This window comes from Cyrtonyx montezumae, unplaced genomic scaffold (assembly GCF_038088225.1).
Source record: "Cyrtonyx montezumae isolate F1298 unplaced genomic scaffold, pur_monq_1.0 scaffold_18, whole genome shotgun sequence".
Taxonomy (NCBI): domain Eukaryota; kingdom Metazoa; phylum Chordata; class Aves; order Galliformes; family Odontophoridae; genus Cyrtonyx; species Cyrtonyx montezumae.
In genome coordinates, this window is record NW_027071914.1 from 4,636,354 (window position 1) to 4,654,685 (window position 18,332).

Consider the following 18,332-nt stretch of genomic DNA (forward strand, 5'->3'; position numbering starts at 1 on the left):
GTACACAAATGTTTCCAAGAGTGGAATAAAAGGTGACCTTTCTGTTTGAAATTTTGTAGTGGTTATACTAGAGTCACTACAGCACTCAACACACTTAGCATTACAACAAAGGCAAAAGTATGGAGGTACTATTACCTCCTTTTTAAACATACAGAACTACAACATCAATATGCAGCCACAAAGGAAATCCACGACAGCACAGGAGTTTGAGCCTGTATCTAGCAATGTTGTATGCTATTGCCACAGTAAGTGCATCAGTTACTCTTCCCAATGCCTTTACTCATGGGAGAGCATAAGTGACGTGAAATAAAAAGTTTCACCAAACTGTTAAAATCTAATTGCCATATAGCAAGTCTTTTTCCACACAGGATTTTCACCAAAGAAGATGAATCAGATAAATTAATGCATTTAAGCCAATGCACACCAGAGATTTAGAGAATTCTGTCATCCCAGTAACTCTCAGAGCATCAGAGGTGCCAAACACACGTTTCTCTGTCTTAAATCAATGACATTTGGAAATATTACTAAAACCTACTGTCTAGCAGTCAGAGGTTAAGGACAGACTCATCACCTCTTTGGGAAATGTTATTACTGGGGCACATCTTGGGAAAAAGAAATTGTGTTCTTCAGAACAATCCTTCGCAAAGGGTCAGCTAGGGAAGTAGCAATAAAAGCTGACATTTCTCACTGGCAACATGCTGTTCATCTCTGCTTATGCTGGCAGGTTCCTCTGCCTCCCCTCTGTTTGATGCTGATTCTACCTCATATAGCAGAGAAGGCTCAGCAGTTGGCAAGATCGAAGGGGAATAGTACTCAGGCTGAAACTGCCTGAAGTAGTTTTAGCTGCAGAATCTCTTTTCACAATGACAGGTGTGACCTAGCGAGAGCAGGTCTCCTGGCACGGCTCCCCGTAAGGCTATAATTTTAACTACTCTCTATAGAGACTCTTAATTAAACCGTGAAGAACTATTTCATGCTCAGGCAAAAGTGTAATGACTAAACATCAATAAGTTTATGACTTGTGAAGTACCATCGCAAATTGATGTACAATATAACAATAAATGTTTTTCCCTCTCTGGATTTCTCAGGACTGTGGGAAGAAGAAGGAAGATAATGTATCTGCTGCTGCTTCCCTGGAAGTACAGGGTATACGCACCCCGAAATCTAAAATCCCTGACCAAAAAGCCACTGAGAAGGTCACAACCAGATACGATTTCTTCCTAAGGTCGGCTGGATCATCATTTTGTTTCTTGCTGCCCTGTTGATTTTCTGATTTACTCCACTTTCACGATTAATTACCATTATATAATGCTGTTCTAAAAACAGCACTTTTGCTTTAAAGCTACCCATTGACAAATACACACATTTTAGAAGACAAATGTAGGAAACAAAAATAAATATTGTCCTGATCATTGAGAAGCCACTGTGTAATTATTTAATCTAACAAAGACAACTACTAAGAAAAATTAAATTGCATGTACTAGAGAATGGATCTAGCCAACTATCAAACTAATTTCTGAAGCAATTCTAAGTTTCACTGATTTTTTATTTTTTTGTGATCCGCTGTATTTTGTGGCGCCATTCAGAAAGTCACACACAAAAAAAAGACTAAAGTCTGCCCAGTAACAAAATGCACTACAAAGCACAAATGACAACAGCTTTGCAGTTCAGTTTTGCGGGGGAGAGTAGTCACTGTGATTAAAGCTCCAAATAAAGCAGGCTACTTCTTCAAACAAATTCCAAATTCACGTTTTCCATGAGTGTTTATTTTACTACACAGCATACCAAAACCCTACTGCGTACTTTTATTTACAAACCTAAATCTCACGCTAAGTTCTTTCTGGGCAATTTCTTTTTATAATTTCTTCCTTCAGTGCTTCTATCTTCCTCTGATGCATTTTATTCACAGGCTAATAAGGTCTTTCTTTTTCCAGTAACCATGAGGAGTCAGAAAAACAGTTTGGGAACACTGCATATATGATAGTGACTACACTGCACAATGCCACACATCCATCCATACAGATTTGCTGAGAACAGCTGCATACAGGAAGAGAACCAGTTGTGAAAGCATCAAGAAGCAAACAGCTCTCAGGCACTGGAACGTAGTCTGCATGGTCTTTTTTCTTGGATTTAAAACGACTTGCACACCACCACAGAATCATTAACAGTCTTTGAAAATAAGACCTGAAAAGAAAGAGCTAATTGAGCTCTTGTCTTAATAATGGATGTATCTTCAGATGAAAAAGAGAAAAAAAAAAAAAAGAGAGAGACTGAGAAACAAAAAGGAAGTAAAAAAGAAAAAGCATATTTGGCATTGTGGCTTGCATTCATCTTATGCAAAAGCCCTTGAAAGAGCTATAAAGCCAATGATAAAGCAAATGTCACAGAAACTTGTTTGCAAAGTGCTTTAAAATTAGTTCTTTATCAAATCCAGTTTGTAATTATTCATTAAAATACATCCATGAAACATCTGACCCACACTGCCAACAGCCAAGGAACTCATTCCAGCATTTAAACGTGCATCTCGTGTGACACAACACAGTGAGTAAGTATAATGCTGCACAGCATTCACTACAACAGCACAGTCACCATCACAGAGCTCTGAAGTGACCAGATCACTTTTTAGCTACAGCAGTGGTTGAAAAGCAAGGTAACAGTGAAGCTCCTCAGCTATTCTCATTGTTTCAAATAAGGACAGTTGTAAATAAAAGTGGTATATTTTTCACTTTGGTATAAATATATTATAAATAGAAAACACTGCTGCAAATGGAGGTAAAGCAACTCCACGCACTGCCTTCTCCAGACACTGCAGGGAAGCTTCTATATGGTTACTTTATTTCATGCATCATTTGGAATATTTTAACAACGTGTTGTAACATAATTGCTGTAATCTCTGCAGGATCACTTCATGCATAGTTTGACATTTACAGTTCATTTTCCATACAGTACCAATGTTATTAATACGACTGTCTTCTGTGATCCTTCAAGCCTGTCCTGAGCATTTTTTTCTAATTCTACGCAGTACTGCATAGATTGGAAGAATTTTGTTTGAAAGTAATGCATTTCTTTTTCTAGTCTGCTTGCCACTCAAACTATTTTCTCTTTCCTCTAGAGCTCCATTCCCCACGCACAGGGCACACAACTGCTTCTAGAGAACTTTACAGCTACATCAGTTTGACTGACTGAACTACGCATCCGGAATAGCTGCTACACACTACTACTGAGAAGGTTAAATCTCAGCAGGGCCCACAGACAGGAACTGCATCTTGTTGTCTCAGGTTAATCATGTACCTAATTTGCTGATTATTGACTTGTTCCCACAAAGGATTTTGCTATGCTTGACATATCAACACTGATCAGTGATGAACTGTCAAGTCAAGTAGTTCCCTGCTTTACAGTTCATGTCCCTAACTTGCAGAAACAAGGATTTCAAATTTCAACTTTAGAATATTGTCTGATGTCAACTTCGGACTACTTCCATTAACACAAAACCATTCTGATTCCTTCTGTCAGAACAAGTCTCCTCTTCACCAACTCCAGTGTATAACAGCTTGCTTTTCTTTCTCCTGGAAGCAGTTAGGGTAGATTTTGATAGAGCAATTTGCTGCATTACCCCCACTGAAAAGCACCAAGAACTTGCAGAAATACGGGATTACAGTATGCACTTATGGAAGAAGGTTGGAACTGCTTCTGCTAAGTAAAGAGTGGAAGAGAGGTTCTCTGAGGAGGATTCAAACTAAATTGGAAACACGGTTGATATTTCTCATTATTTAATTTATCAGAAAGGTTATGAAATTTATATCCAGCGCTCAAAAGGTTTAGCGAAGGAAAGAAGGGGAACTCTGCTTGATCCTAGCTTCTCAGACAAGAACATTATAATGAAACCTAGAACAAATATAGCTGAACACAGTACAATAGAAATTAATGTCTGGCTTGAATTAAAAACCATATTTATTTTGTACTACCACTTACTTTTCTTCTAAGAGATACAGGCATACCTTCATTATGTAATAGTCAGACCGCTATAATTAACTTGTAATAACAGAAAACCTTGACGGTCATTCTGGAGTTTTGGTTGCCCTAAGCCATTTTCACTTCATGATTTATACTTTTGCTTGGTTTTGTCTTCTAAATTGCTGGGTTATTTTCCATGGTGGAATGATATGGGTAGACAGCACCAAAATTCTGAATTAATGAGACATGCTCAATGAATTATGTCATAGCCTCACTGGTGCAGCTTATGATCCATAGACATAATCTTGCTCGAGACAACACATTGAAACACAAGTGTCAAAAAATCAGAACATCCTCGAGAAAGGTCCCAGCCTTCGATCATATTCTCTGAAGATATCTTCTATGATGGACGGAGGTCTGAAAATGGCTGAAGACTATTCAACATTTTATATATAAATTTTCCTAATCTATCCAATCTGTGCACAGAATTCAGGATGTTACATACTAGCCCCTGGCTGTATGGAAAAAAGAAGCAAACAAGTTGCCCTTCTCCTTCATCTGTGGTTTGCTGGTCTTTATTTCTTAACAGTCAGACATTTCCGGACATCAGATACATACAAATATTTGGTAACTCATATAAGTAGTCAATGGAGTTTGAATAATCATAAAGCTACCTGCTTACCAATTCTTAAAAGTAGAAGTCGTAAATCCATGTAAACCTTCTCTCTCATTTCCTTCTCTCTCATTTCTCCCCAAATCAGCTTAAAAATTTAGGATTTAGTTCAGACTTTAGGCAAGAATAATGGTCAAGAAATTAGAGCCAATGCGGACTAGTCCCATAATAAGTAGATCCTAAATTCAGTTCCCATGGGTGTAGTCTTCCAGAGAATATTCATTGGTTTACTCCATCTATCATGACTTTGTGCATACACACAGGCACTGTTCTCTCAGGGCTCCTTGCAAGCAATACGAAAACACTTCCTTTGCATAACAATGCAATTATTGTTGAAGTCTCTCTGCATTCAGCTTAACCATTTATGTAACTGGAGTCTGCTTTGCCAAATGAAAACATACTATCAGTTCTTTGCAAATCTGGGTGAGGCATCTACGCATGTTGAAAAGGCTTTTCCCCAAAGTTGAAATTTTACCTCTGGAAATCACAAACTACATCAAGAATTTGCATTTAGCTGGTGATTTTTTAATGAAGAACTGATTTTCAGAAGCAAGGATATGCATGAAGTAAAAGGTTCCTTTCCAAAAGCTGGGTCCTATTTCTCCTTTCCTTGTTCTCTAAAGAACTGAGGCTCTCTCCTCTCAGTATGTGCAACTGCAAAATATTATCGTTCATTACAGTTCTAATCTAAGTAAATGATAATCTTTCTATTCACATTAATGACTTTAAATGTAATTTTTCCTCTCTGTAAAAGAAAGTATGTCTCGTTATTTTTACAGTAAAAGAAATCTAAACATCATTGCACAGTCTAGAGGAAAAAGATATATAAACTTGATCCCACTAACTTTAAGTCCCTCTTTACCTACAGTCCTTAGTTATATACCACAAAGTCATTGCAAAAAAAAGGAGTGGTGCAGCTCTTATCTTTGTAGCCAGTTAGAAATTTAGAACTGAAATTTCAAGCTGCAAGACTTGCCCAATGTCTGAGTGAGATACTAAGCCTAAATACTGCCTCTGATGGAAAAATAGTAAAAGTAAAGCTTTCCAGACATGGCCACTGTATTCTGTCCTCTGATATGGTTGGGTAGCAGTGATGCCTAAGTCTTTTGCGTGCCCAGCAATGTTGTCAAAATCCTGTGGGGTTTGAAACTTGTATGAAAATCAAAAATTGTATGTTATCAGATCTATGGAATGCTCACATTCCAACTGCATAGTGTTTTGATATTGTGAATTTGACCACCTTCACTTGTCATTTCTGATGGGTGTGTGACTGGATAGGTTTATTCATTCCACAATTTTAAATTTCCACTCCTCAAGGATTTAACACTTTGTGTACCAAACAAAGTAATGGACTAGGAAGAACATCATCCTTGTTTACTTCATTCATCAACACAGCGTTAAGGTGTGTAATAACCTAGAAATATTAACATCAGGGCAAATATCACAAATTGAGTAATTCCCCAAATACCACACAGAATCCCTAAGCTTAAGCTCCAAAAGCTCAAAAGTGAACCTGAGTTCTTCAAACATTTGAGTTTTCATATTTAAAGCAAAGAAATACATAGATAAAGTACCTGTGCATGTGATGGTGGGAGTCCTCTTCTTATATAAACACCAAAAAGAGCATCCTTCCCTAAGGATATGTTGAACTTCAAGAACTGTGGCTGGCTGATATGGATCTGAGACCGCCAAAAAACTCCAGGGGGCACTTCTTGGGTGACCTTGCGGCCAACTTCTGTTTCTCCACTATCTATGCTGCTATTCCTAGTGACCCATGGTCCTATAAAATAAAAATAAAAACAAATATACATCAACTATAAATCAAATAACAATTTTTAATAAAGGCATTTTTAGCAGTGACATTTAAGATTAACATCTGCAGCAATGCTGCTGTTTAAATCAAACTGTGATTTTCCTCATTTCATGCAATCTGTTGTTGTTTCAATCACTATGAAAGAATTTGGTCCATGTATGCTAAGAAAGAAGGCTCTGAACCTGTTTCTGTGGAGCATCTGCAATCTTCTAATTCCTCCAAGCCTTCAATTCTGTGAGCTCTTAGAGAGTCTTTTAGGCACACAGAAATCCCCTTTTACTCTTTTCAGCTGTCTTCTATGCAACCAGCATGTAAAAAAATTTCAGAAAGGTGAACCAAAAGTATAATTCCAATCTTAATGAATGGATTGCAAATTTTATTGCTCTTGCTTTATATAGCAAAGCGGTCCAATAAATCCCAGTTCACAGACAATGGAATTGGTAGAAGAAATGAAATGCACAGAAAAGGATTTAGAGAACAGTTTCTCTACTGTAGCATGCATCTTCTTATTCTTTAAAGAAAGTTAGTACAGCTCAATTCACTGCCTTTTAATTCTCTCAGTCTGAAGCAGTGAGACTGTCTATCTATAGGTCTCTTTCTTCCCAATAGATATTAGCAGGGTTAGCTAAAATCCATCTTTGGATGGTTCTTCAGCATGCATTATTGAAGCCAAGAATCAAGACCCTTCTGGTTGAGTGCTCTGGCTTCCAGCCCATGAAATAGCCTTTAAAACTTGGTGCGAATCTCTTCTGCTTGGCAGCTGATCAGGACAGTTCTGGGGTTACACATTTTAAACATGGAGTGTGATAGGTGAAGAGTTAGCCGTGCTTTCAAACTACAGCATACAACATTTCGTGTCCTATATTCCCAAACAACTTGGTGATAAGTCCATTTTTTAAAATTATTATAACAGATAGTACAAAGATCAGAAAAGGACAGAAATTTCTGTTGCCATCACAGAAGTCCAGAGGTGCCATTAATAGCACTATTGATACATACTGGATGGTTCTGATACCTCAGTATTTGTTAAAAGCTCAAATGTTTACTTCATGTTTTTCTCATGATGAAATGTCATTTTCAATGTGTCGAGGTACTGCCAAAATGTTTTCCAGCACAATATGAATATAATAGGATGGCACAGAATGACATATAATTCCAGCAGGTAAGTACACAACAGCTTTTCTGCACTGGCTATCTTTAATTGAGAGAGCTGCAATAGCACTGCTTCATTTTTAGGTTCCAAATTATCTGTTAGGAGCACTTACACTCGTACATAATGAAACAGACATGTTGGCAGCATCTTCAAGTGGTAAAAGAACGATTTGAACACCAACTGCTACACAGTTTTTGATAAATTTTCTTTTTTCATTTTCTATGCTAATGGATCTATGAAAACATTACAGTACTGAAACAAATGAAGAAGATGCAAAGACAGCCCGCAAAGAAAGAATTAGTTGAGAATGTCAAGTAACACTCCTTTAGAGATGTGCTAGAACTACAGACACATAAATCAGATTCAAGCACCAAAATTTTCATAAAATCTATGCTATTTTATTCTGAATTGTTTACTTAAAAAAGAAAAGATACTTCAAATCCCCTGGCTTTTTGACATTAGAATTTAAACTATCTGTTAACTCCATGGAAAGGAAACCAGGTGCAGGCACACAAAAACACCTGTGGAATGCTGCACAGGAATCACAGGCAAACTGGAAATCAACTTAAGAGTCGCTGCTCCCTTTCCTGAGTACATCCCACTTCTGAGTCGTGGCAATAAATGATTATCTTCTTCCATGTTCTTGAAAAATGTTCTCCTTCAGAAGTAGATTGTGTGTACTTAAACCTCAACTGCATGTAATCTGTGAACAGACTCCCTGACTCTTTCTAAGGACATGTGCAGTTAAAGAGAAATCCTGAAAGAACAAGCTATTTACATGGAGTATGGCAATGAGCATATCATACTATTAAGATAAAAGCTGCATAAGGAATAAAGGTGAGAAGATCAATACACCAGTACCTCTTCCAATATTCTGAATCTGTTCACTCACCAACGAATAACCTAAACTGTATACTTTTCAAAATTCAGTTGATTGTGACTGCAACAAAGTCACTGCAGTCCACCAACTCTAGTGTAACTCTTTGACAAATGGAAAACTGAGGTTCATAGGTTCATTAGATTGGAAAAGACCTACAAGATCATCTAGTCCAACCATCCTCCTATCACCATCCCTACCCACTGAACTACTAACTCAAATCCCTTAGCACCTCATCTAAACGCTTCTTGAACAGTGCTAGGGATGGTGCCTCACCCACCTCCCTAGGCAGGCCATCCCAGTGCCTGACCACTCTTTCAGAGAAAAAATGTTTCCTCAGGTCTCATCTAAATCTTCCCCGGCACAACTTGTGGCCATTCCCTCTCGTCCTGTCATTACTTATCAGGGAGAAGAGGCCTACCCCCTCCTCAGGGAGAAGAGACCTACAACCCCCCTTCAGGAAGTGGTAGAGTGCAATAAGGTCTCCTCTGAGCCTCCTCTTCTCCAGACTGAACAATCCCAGCTCCCTCAGCCGCTCCTCATAAGACTTGTGCTCCAGGCCCCTCACCAGTTTTGTTGCCCTTCTCTGAACACGCTCCAGGGCCTCAATGTCCTTCTTGTAGTGAGGGGCCCAAAACTGAACACAGTACTCGAGGTGCGGCCGCACCAGAGCTGAGTACAGGGGGATGATCACCTCCCTGCTCCTGCTGGCTACACTATTTCTAATACAGGCCAGGATGCTGTTGGCCTTCTTGGCCACCTGGGCACACTGCCGGCTCATGTTAAGCCGAGCATCGACCAACACCCCCACGTCCTTTTCCTCTCTACATTCTTCAAGCCATTCTGCCCCAAGCCTATAGCATTGCATGGGGTTATTGTGGCCAAAGTGCAGGACCTGGCACTTGGTCTTAATGAACCTCATCCCATTTTGCTCAGCCCAGCTGTTCAGCCTATCCAAATCCCTCTGAAGGGCCTCCCTACCCTCAGGCAGTTTGACACATCCTCCCAACTTGGTGTCATCTGCAAACTTACTGAGGGTACACTCAATCCCCTCGTCTAGGTCATCAAAAGTGCATATGGCCACCGAAACACTCTTAGCCAACAGACTTAAGTTTACTTTTTTAAAACTTAAAACGCAGAGCACCACTGTCCTAGCTTTATATTTACAAGAGTTTTGTTGCACTAGCAGCTTCACTCCAAAACTTTAAGAGACTCTCTTGAGACTCTTAAAGTAAAACGCTTTTATAACTTCCTTCAGTCTTCACCTCCTAATGCAGAGAATGCATCTTTCCACCCGATTCACTCCCTCCAGCTATTTTTAGAAGCTTTTCCATTTTGATGGACCACTGCAGATCACATTCAAAGAACATAAACTGTAGCTAAGTGAAGTCACAGATGTGACAGACTGACAAATCTGAGAAGAACGACTAAACCAAAGAACTCATACTACCGTGAGCAAATAAACCCTCAAATTATTATCTCTGCTGTGGGTGGCTGTCTTAGAGTTTTGTTTATTCCATAACTCTATGGATACTTGATTTTTTCCCCTGCAATTTTCTCTCTATAAACATCTGCAAAAAGAGAGTTTTAAAAGCATACTTCTTCTCCTTACCCAGGGGAGTCATTTCAATCTCTCAGTCAAACATATATTTATCAACTAAATAACACTTATTCATTTAAACTGCTGTGTTATTTACCCAGTCGAATTACTATTTTGGCATATACATTTGAAAAGACTGTTTTAGTGCTCAAGTATGTTTGCTTTGGAAGCGATCAGACAGGCGATACATGACAACAGCAAGGCAGACTCCCCCACTTGTCAGTTGGCCTCATCTTTGAGCTGGGTCAGTCTCAAGGTGGCAGCTGATATGACATGCACATTCAGCCTTTAATTTAAATTACATCAAGCACTGTCAGCTATGCAGCAGAACTGTACCTACACTGAGATGAGAGAAACTTAGCTATTTACAAGCTCTTCTCCCACACCATAGTCAAAATTAAAAGATAAGAAAAAAAGATTTATAAAGAATAAAAATAACCACGGTGGTTAAAGAGCTTTCTTTCTTCACTTCTCTTCCAGTACTCTTCCAGTACCTCTCCATTTCTTCGCTGCAGGTACAGTTCTCCTTACCTCTATGTCTAACTTACTTTTCTGTTTTCATATAACTAGAGATTTTTACAGTTGACTCAGAATCCCAAAGAACAACTCAGTACCGTTGTGTAATCACTCAACACAGAATATATGTGAACATTCAGAAATGCATTCCACTGATTTTTTGCCAAAAAAAACCCAAACAAACAAACAAAAAACCACCCCAAAACAAACAAACAAAAAAAACCCAAATAATGATAATCAATAAAGTTTTTTTCTTCAGCTAAGTTTGTTATTCATACAACCAGGCATTTCTTATTATTTCAGAAATGGAAAAAAACAAATCAAGCAGTATTACGCACTAGCACTAAATCTCACATTATTTTTTCTACAAGCTTATGCTTCAAAATATCTACTACTAATACCTAGGACCCAAGTGAAAAACAGGTACAGCAGACTGGCCACTGGTGCAAAATGAATCCCCAGAATAATAATAATGTAAGAAGCCAGGAAATGAAGGTCTGTCTGCAGAAGCTGCCATGACACTTCTTGAACTTCAGTTACGCTGAAGATGCTGAGGTAATAACGAGCTCTATTTAGTGAAGAGGAAGGAAGCTCCTGAATTTGTATGAGCTTCCAGGAGTCCAACAAAACAGCATCTGAAACAAAATCAGCATCGGGACTGTTGGCCAGGATAGCATATTTCTATTGTGCTGCAAGAAATTCTGCAAAGGAACCATCTGCTTAAGACCACTGCTCTGCCTCAGCTGCAGCCAAGCAATCTGGCCCTGCGGGTGGAATTAAGAAATGCCTCTCTGCTACTCTCATACACCCAGAAACGTGGGCACATTTTCACATTCCCATGGGCAAAGCTTCACAAGACTTGTTGTTTTCAGAATCAAAAGCAAATTATATCTGAAATGAAACGATGAGCTGTTAGTTCCCAGCATTTAGCTAAGAACATACCAGCATGGATTTCTGCATCGCTGCAACAGTCATCTCTGACGGTGTGTAATACAGCTCACCAACTAACTCTGAATACAGCAGCTCAAACTATCATCACCAACACAATCACAGCAAGTAGAAAAAATTCCTCTTCTGCTCTGCTGAACTTAGTCATGTACTCTGCTTATGTTAAGGCAGCCCTGGAGACTGGTGTATTTTCAGAAGACCACATCTGCCAACCTTCATAGGGTGCACATTACTATTTCTGCTCACTAAAAAGTTAATTAAGATCAAAGTTACATTAGCCAGATAACTAGTTACTAAGATTAATCTACCTGGAAAATGATGGCACGTCTTGATTAATTTGAATGAAGATAACGGAAGTGACATTTAAAATACATTGATTGTTATTACGTTTTGATCCTCTGTTTCAAAATGTCTGAAAGGAAATAGTCCAAACCAGCAGACACCTGCTGCTTACATAGTTAATGAGCTTCGAGGGCTTCCTTTTTTATTTTAATCTTTTTATTTTCTGCAACATGACACTGAAACCCCCCCACGTGGCCCCCAGTCCTTAGACTCGCTGATGACTGTGGCATTTTCAGGGTCAGCGTTCCCAGCACTCAGGTCAGGGACTAACTTATAGGACCTTAACCCCAACTCAGCGGTACGTAAAGTAGAGACTCTTCTCATCTAAAGTATTTATAATTCCTTTAATGCTGTCTGTCTGTTTTAACTGCTGAAAAAACAATGCTGTATGCAAACCAAAATGTGACCTCAGGTTCTGGAAGAGTCAACCCCTGCTCAACGTAATTTGGAGACAGATGAAGACAAGCTGCACAGCTTCACAATGACTGCAGACTTCAGTTCCATATCAATTCACAGCAAATTTCTGCTAAATGAGTAGAATTCTGTTTTCATTCTCCCTAGATCTGATAGGTTTTAGGCATCCATCTCAAGCAAGTAATTTTAGACCAGAAGACAGTGTATTATTTAACAGCTAACTTTAATTTCGTGACTGCCACTGTAGGTACTGAACTTGATAACTGTAAATATGTATTCTTCATTAGTTGTAATTGAATATTCAAAATCCATATGCTTTGGTAGACTTACTAGAGTATCCCATTAACTGAGATGAACCTGGATAAAGGCCGGCTCAAAGAAACCCAAACCCAGGATTATCTGGCCATCAGAACATACATTCAAACCTACCTTCTCCAATTAGAAAGCATATTTATGGCAACCAAACCAATCTTTCAGATCCACAATACTTGTCCATAATTGCCTTTGGTATCTTTTACAATGCTCATCTCTAGGGTCAGTATCTTTTACTCTTTTTCAGCTTTATGGAACCTTAATTTAGCAAATCACCAAGTCAAAAGATACTTTAAAAACATATGATTTTTGATTTAAGTAGCAGAAAATCTGATGAATTTGTGAGTACACCAAAGAAAATACATCAAACAACAGAAAAAAATCTCTAATGCACACTTGAGTCAGGTTTATAGCTGGAGCTACTTCGGATAGTTTCGTATGAATTACATTTATCTTGGGTGCACTCTGAAATGATTAAAGTTGACTTTTATAGTATATTCTGTCAATTAGAAAGGAAACTGCATATACTGTCTGGAAATACGTGTCCACCCTGCTATATAATTTTAAATTTAGAACATACTCATAGCACACACTAACAGAATCCAGGCAAACAAGAGCTCTGTAAGATCACTTAGTTCACGTGTTTGTGAAGAAACGATTGTTCCCAAACACACTCTTTTTTCCATTTTCCTCTTCTAGGTTGATTACACTAAAATTCCAGCATTATCCTTGTGTAACGGTAACAGAGCTTTGATCTCAGCTTTTTTTTATTATAAGGTGACAATCTATCCCATCCCTGTAGCAATTACATGGCAGCACCAACTTTTGGTTTTTAATGCACTATGAAGGAGTACTTCCTTACTACTTCCATTAAGAAAGTAAAATCTCTTTAAGTCGCTGATAAATCTAAATCTGGAGCTCAGCGCAACAATGAGAACCTGAGGGCAGCAGAAGCCATCTCCCACTTTGCTCACAGTCAGAGCGGGGTGGACTTCCCCTGAGTTTTACAACTGCATTGTGGACTTTTCTGCCCATCGCACAGTTCCTTTCAGACAACCTCAGCATCAGCGAGATGTAGTGTGCAATTACAAAAAATGTGCAATTTTGTTTTCTTAATAGTGAATTTTGTTTTCATTCCGATAAGAAAATGTGGTAATAAAGTAATTCACATTCCCCTTAAATTGCATTTTTATTATTTCTTACCCAAATTCAGTCTCTTAATAAGGAGCAAGCAGATCAAATTGAAATATCTGCTTCTTTTTTCCCGTCTGAATTGCTCTTCTTTAAAATGCCTTACTTGCTGAGTAGGCACAGCTTGTGTTTAAGTGGCTGTTTTCAGACTAGGGGTTAAAGGTTTCTTTGGGAGAGCCATGTTTTGAAAAGAATGGCTTCATCCTGAGCTGTGTCAATTATAAAAAGGTCACTCTCCGCAGCCAGAGTCCTGAAAATGGTTGTTGTGTTAAAAGCTGTCAGAGGCTTTCCTAAAAACTGCTAGGGTAGCAATATTAACTTGAACATAATAGAATGAATGGTGAGGTAGAAAAACTTTTCGCTCTTCCCTGCCACAAGAATTTCTGTTTTAGATATTCCTTGTGCTCACCCAAGCTTGTCATTCCCATTACTCCTCTGTGGAAGATTACTTACCTAAATATTTTCTCCTTCCTCCTACAAAATTATCAACCTTTCAGGAACCTTCTATAAAATGTCAGAAGAAAACTTTTCCAACGCGCTCTCAAGAAGCCCAACTGCAGCAATTTAAGATGTAACTAGCAGTGCTGTCTCCTGTCTCCTCCGCAGGAGGCTACCAATCCCCAACAGCCGGCATTTCGGTCTCTTCAAATGTGCAATGCTAATTAGAGAAGGGTTGGGATGCACTGCCAGAATTTGCACTGAAGTGCCCCAGGCAGATGAGAACATTCAAATTCAACAATTCTGCTGCCCTACATTTGCACAGAGATGGCAACACAAAGCTGCAGGGGAGGGAATTTGGAAATGTGTTAAACACTGCAGTTGTCTGCTAAGTGACCGTAATTGAGGTCCTAGGCTCTTCAGGTTCCTGTCTCTCACCATAGGGTCTCTCACCTGAGCGCAACCTGGAAGGAGTTCAGCAGTAATACAAACATTCTGCCAGGTACTGAGGGATGTGCTGTTCATCCTCTGCGTGACCTGCAGTAGGAGATGGAGGCCAAGCCAACAGGCTGCTGTCTGAAAACCTACAGTCATCTTGCCACAACAAGGACGCTGCATTCCAACAAAAGGAGGAAGCCAAAGTTGCTCCCTCCACAAAAAAAACATACAGAAGTATTAGTGCAGCAAATCTGCAATTTGTAAAAGGACCGGGCATGCCAAAGAACTGAACTCCACTTTGCTCCCGATGCCACTTTGGCTGTAATTCATCCATACGTGGCACGCACGTGCCCTTGTTAGCTTAAGGATTGTTTCAGGGATCAGCAAGCACAGCTCAGCTCTACAAGCCCTGCTGCAGAGCAGCATGGAGGGCCCCTGGAGCTGGAAGTTAACACTCCGCCTTGCTGCTGCTCTTCTAGTAGGAACCAGGGAAAGCCGCAGCGCTATGTGGCAGAGAAAACACCCGAATCTCATCACTGTCATTAGAAAGCATTCGACTTAAACGTTTAAAAGCCTTTCTATTAACACCTAACTTCTCTCTTTTGAATAACTTTCTCAGAGTCGAAAGAAGCGCTTCTCTTCCCCGTTGCCCTCGCTCTTCATCCTCACGGTTTCCCCTCGAGGAAAAGAGCTCAGAGCAACCTGCGGCGAGCAGAGCAGCAGGGCTCGGGGCCCGCCAGGCGCTGCCCGGCCCGGGGCGGGTACACGAGGGCCGCCCGCAGCTCACCTCTGCCTGCAGGTGGCGCCGCCGCTCCGTCCTCCGCGCCCGGCCGCAGCCCGTTGCTGAAGGTGTGTCCGTCCGCGGGCTGCAGCTGCCAGTTCAGCCCCAGGAGGTGCATCGCTGCCGGAGACACAAAGCGGAGCAGTGAGGCCGCTGCACGCGGACGGGGAGAGAGGGTGGGGGTGGGGGGGGGGGGGGAGGGTGCGAGGTGGGGTGGGGTACAGCTGAGTTCAATTAAACGCCTTTATGAATACGCTCCAGCGGGCTCGGCCCGGGGGATTGGTGACGTGCTAAAAAAAAAAAAGGCAACCACAAAAATCAGAACGCAATAGAAAACCCCGCTGCCTGCCGCCGTAAACCCGTCCCGTTCGTTTGCGGATCGGTTAGCGGAGCTGGTGAAAGCCGCCTCGTCCCCGCGGGGCCGCGCTCCGCACGGCGCAGTCGGCGCTGCCCATCACGCGTGGTAATGCCTCCGCGGATTGGAAAATTAGCTTCAGCTGTGCGTATACTAATGACGTGCAAGGATTTCACGTTTATTACAGTGTATTTGAATCGACACGTTTAATGGCTTCTGTCTTAATTTTGCAGGTTACGCTTCCCCGACCAACCGGGCTGTGCCAGTCCTCCAGCCGGGCACAGGGAGCTGCACCAGCCGGGAGTGCATCCCAAACCACGGGTAGTGCTCGGCGGCTGGAGTGGGAGAAGGGCCTCTGCAGCACCTTCACAACAGCGTGAGCTACAGGCACAGCAGCAGGGCTAATTGAATAACTCCTGTGCATAATGCATGAGACTTGACAGGTCTGAATCGCTCAACTGTGCATTTATGTGCATCTTCACTTTGTATAAACAGAAGCTACCTGAATACATCTCCATACTTCCATCATATTATCCCTGTGGCATCCTTCCACTGTAGAGCAGAGGTGGAGGACTGGAAAGGCTGCGGTGCTGTTTCTGTTCACTTTCTGTGTGCTCCATCCTACTCAGACCTTTCCCCTACCACAGAACTTGGGATTTTCAGTTATATGGTGCGGTGGTGTTCAAGGGGACAAGCTGTCATTTGGCAGAAAACACCAATGCTACAGTGATGGGTACCATCGTTGTTCCCTCCTGTGGTGTGAAACCCACCATGCACCCACTCGCCAGCACTGCATGGTGTTCAGGAGTGGCAGTGGACACTGCTGTGTGCCACCAGGGTGTCCTGCTGCACCTCTCTCCTAACCAGATGAGATTTCAGACTCCCAGGCTTTGGCATTTTATACCCTGTTTGTCTATTCAAAGTTGGAATTACTTTTTTATTGCAGATGTAACCACAAATGGAGATCAGCTGAGGAGATGAAATTCTGTTGCTTCGAGTATGAACCATTCTTTATAACAAAGAGATAAAGAAATCGTAACTAATAGTCTGTCCAAGAGAATTATAGTTGCTAACTTATAATTACTAGGTAGATTTATACAAGGAATTGAAAAAGATATTAACAAGGTATTAAGGAAAAGCTTGATCCATCTGCTTCCAAGTTTGCCGTGATTTCATTAGTAACTCCACCGCTCGGTGTTTTAATCACAAACACACATGAGGTAGGTGCAATTACAGCTCCTTCTTAATGGAGCAGAGCTTTGCATGTCTGCTGGAGCTCCCCGCAGAGCCAAAGATGAGGATCTCCTGCACAGCTCACGTTGCCGCTGCCTGCTCTGCATCCTTCCAGTATGAGAATCAGAGTCATAAAATGTGGGGAGCGTTCATCTTCCACCAAGAACACAGTGAGAAAAGTATGTCACAGGGGCCTGCGGGGAGAGCTCCGTGTTTGTACCGTGCATAGCAAACCTGAGTAGCAGCTAAGCAGTGAGAACAAGGAGCTACCTATTCCCTCTTGCTTCAGCATGACACGAGATGGGGAATTTATACGATTAACCTTTTGTTCTGTTAATCAAAAAAAAAAAGCCTCCAGCAAAGCAATAAGCAGAAGCCCATTTAATTAGAAATACTGGGATCCACTCAGAACTTGAGTGCATGCATATCAGAAATAAAACTTGGGCTTGAGAATTTTTGTCCCTTCTCTGCTTATTTCTATTGTGGGCTTTTATATCTTTGTTTGCTTTTTCAAACTACAGCTGAACAACTTGTGATGCTGTCACTGCCTCCCTTCCCACACTCTGCTTGGTTCTGACCACACTCTTCTCTGTCCTGTGGCTATCACCCAGCCAGCCCCATATGCTGAGACAGCCCTGCAGGCCTGGCACTTGGGGGCTGCTTGGTGCCCACAGCCATGGCCTTGCAGATATCAAGGGGAGCACTGCTTTTCCACACCAGCCCACTTAGTCAGACATAGCTCCCTGGCTCCATGCTTGGTTTACAGATGAACCCTTCTGAAGAAGTGCCATTTTATGTTATGCATACAATAGATTTGTGAACTATAGTGCTGTGTGTTTTATAAGTATTTAATTTCATTTGTTTGCTTTCCTCCTCAACATTTAAGCACATTCTCCACGTTCTTGCTTAGAATTTCAAACGCTGAGCTTGTCACAGTTTATCTGGTTCATTTAACACTAACATAAGCAACTCAGGAGACTGAATTGTACATTTATATTCTCTAAAAATGAGACTATAGCAATATATTAAATGAAACCACTGAAATTTAGGTAAAAAATAAAAAATAAAAAAATCAAGAACGAACAACCATGCCAAAAACAAACACAAGAAACCAACCTTACTGCAGCAACACATGCACACACAGTGAAAGCAGATAAAACTGGAAGCTAAAGCTCCATGTCCATCAAGAACAAAAGCAGAGAACTAGTTCAGCAATAAAGGTGGTAGAGCTGTCAAGTATCAATCTAACACTTGCATATGGTAGAGGTTACCAGAGTGAATCACACCTTATTTT

At 40.8% G+C, this 18,332-nt stretch overlaps 1 protein-coding gene across 6 annotated transcripts in view; it reads right to left on the reverse strand.

Annotated features, from left to right (window-relative positions):
• Positions 1-18,332, reverse strand: part of TENM2 (teneurin transmembrane protein 2) — a 459,783-nt gene that overhangs the window by 103,358 nt on the left and 338,093 nt on the right. For 5 of the 6 annotated variants that reach the window (XM_065734484.1, XM_065734483.1, XM_065734482.1 and 2 more), the window contains 2 exons: positions 15,457-15,570; positions 6,202-6,407 (listed from right to left, as the gene is read on the reverse strand). In XM_065734484.1, the coding sequence (XP_065590556.1) occupies positions 6,202-6,407; positions 15,457-15,570 (320 nt within the window). The remainder of the gene's footprint in view (positions 1-6,201; positions 6,408-15,456; positions 15,571-18,332) is intronic. The other variant, XM_065734485.1, reaches the window with a different exon arrangement.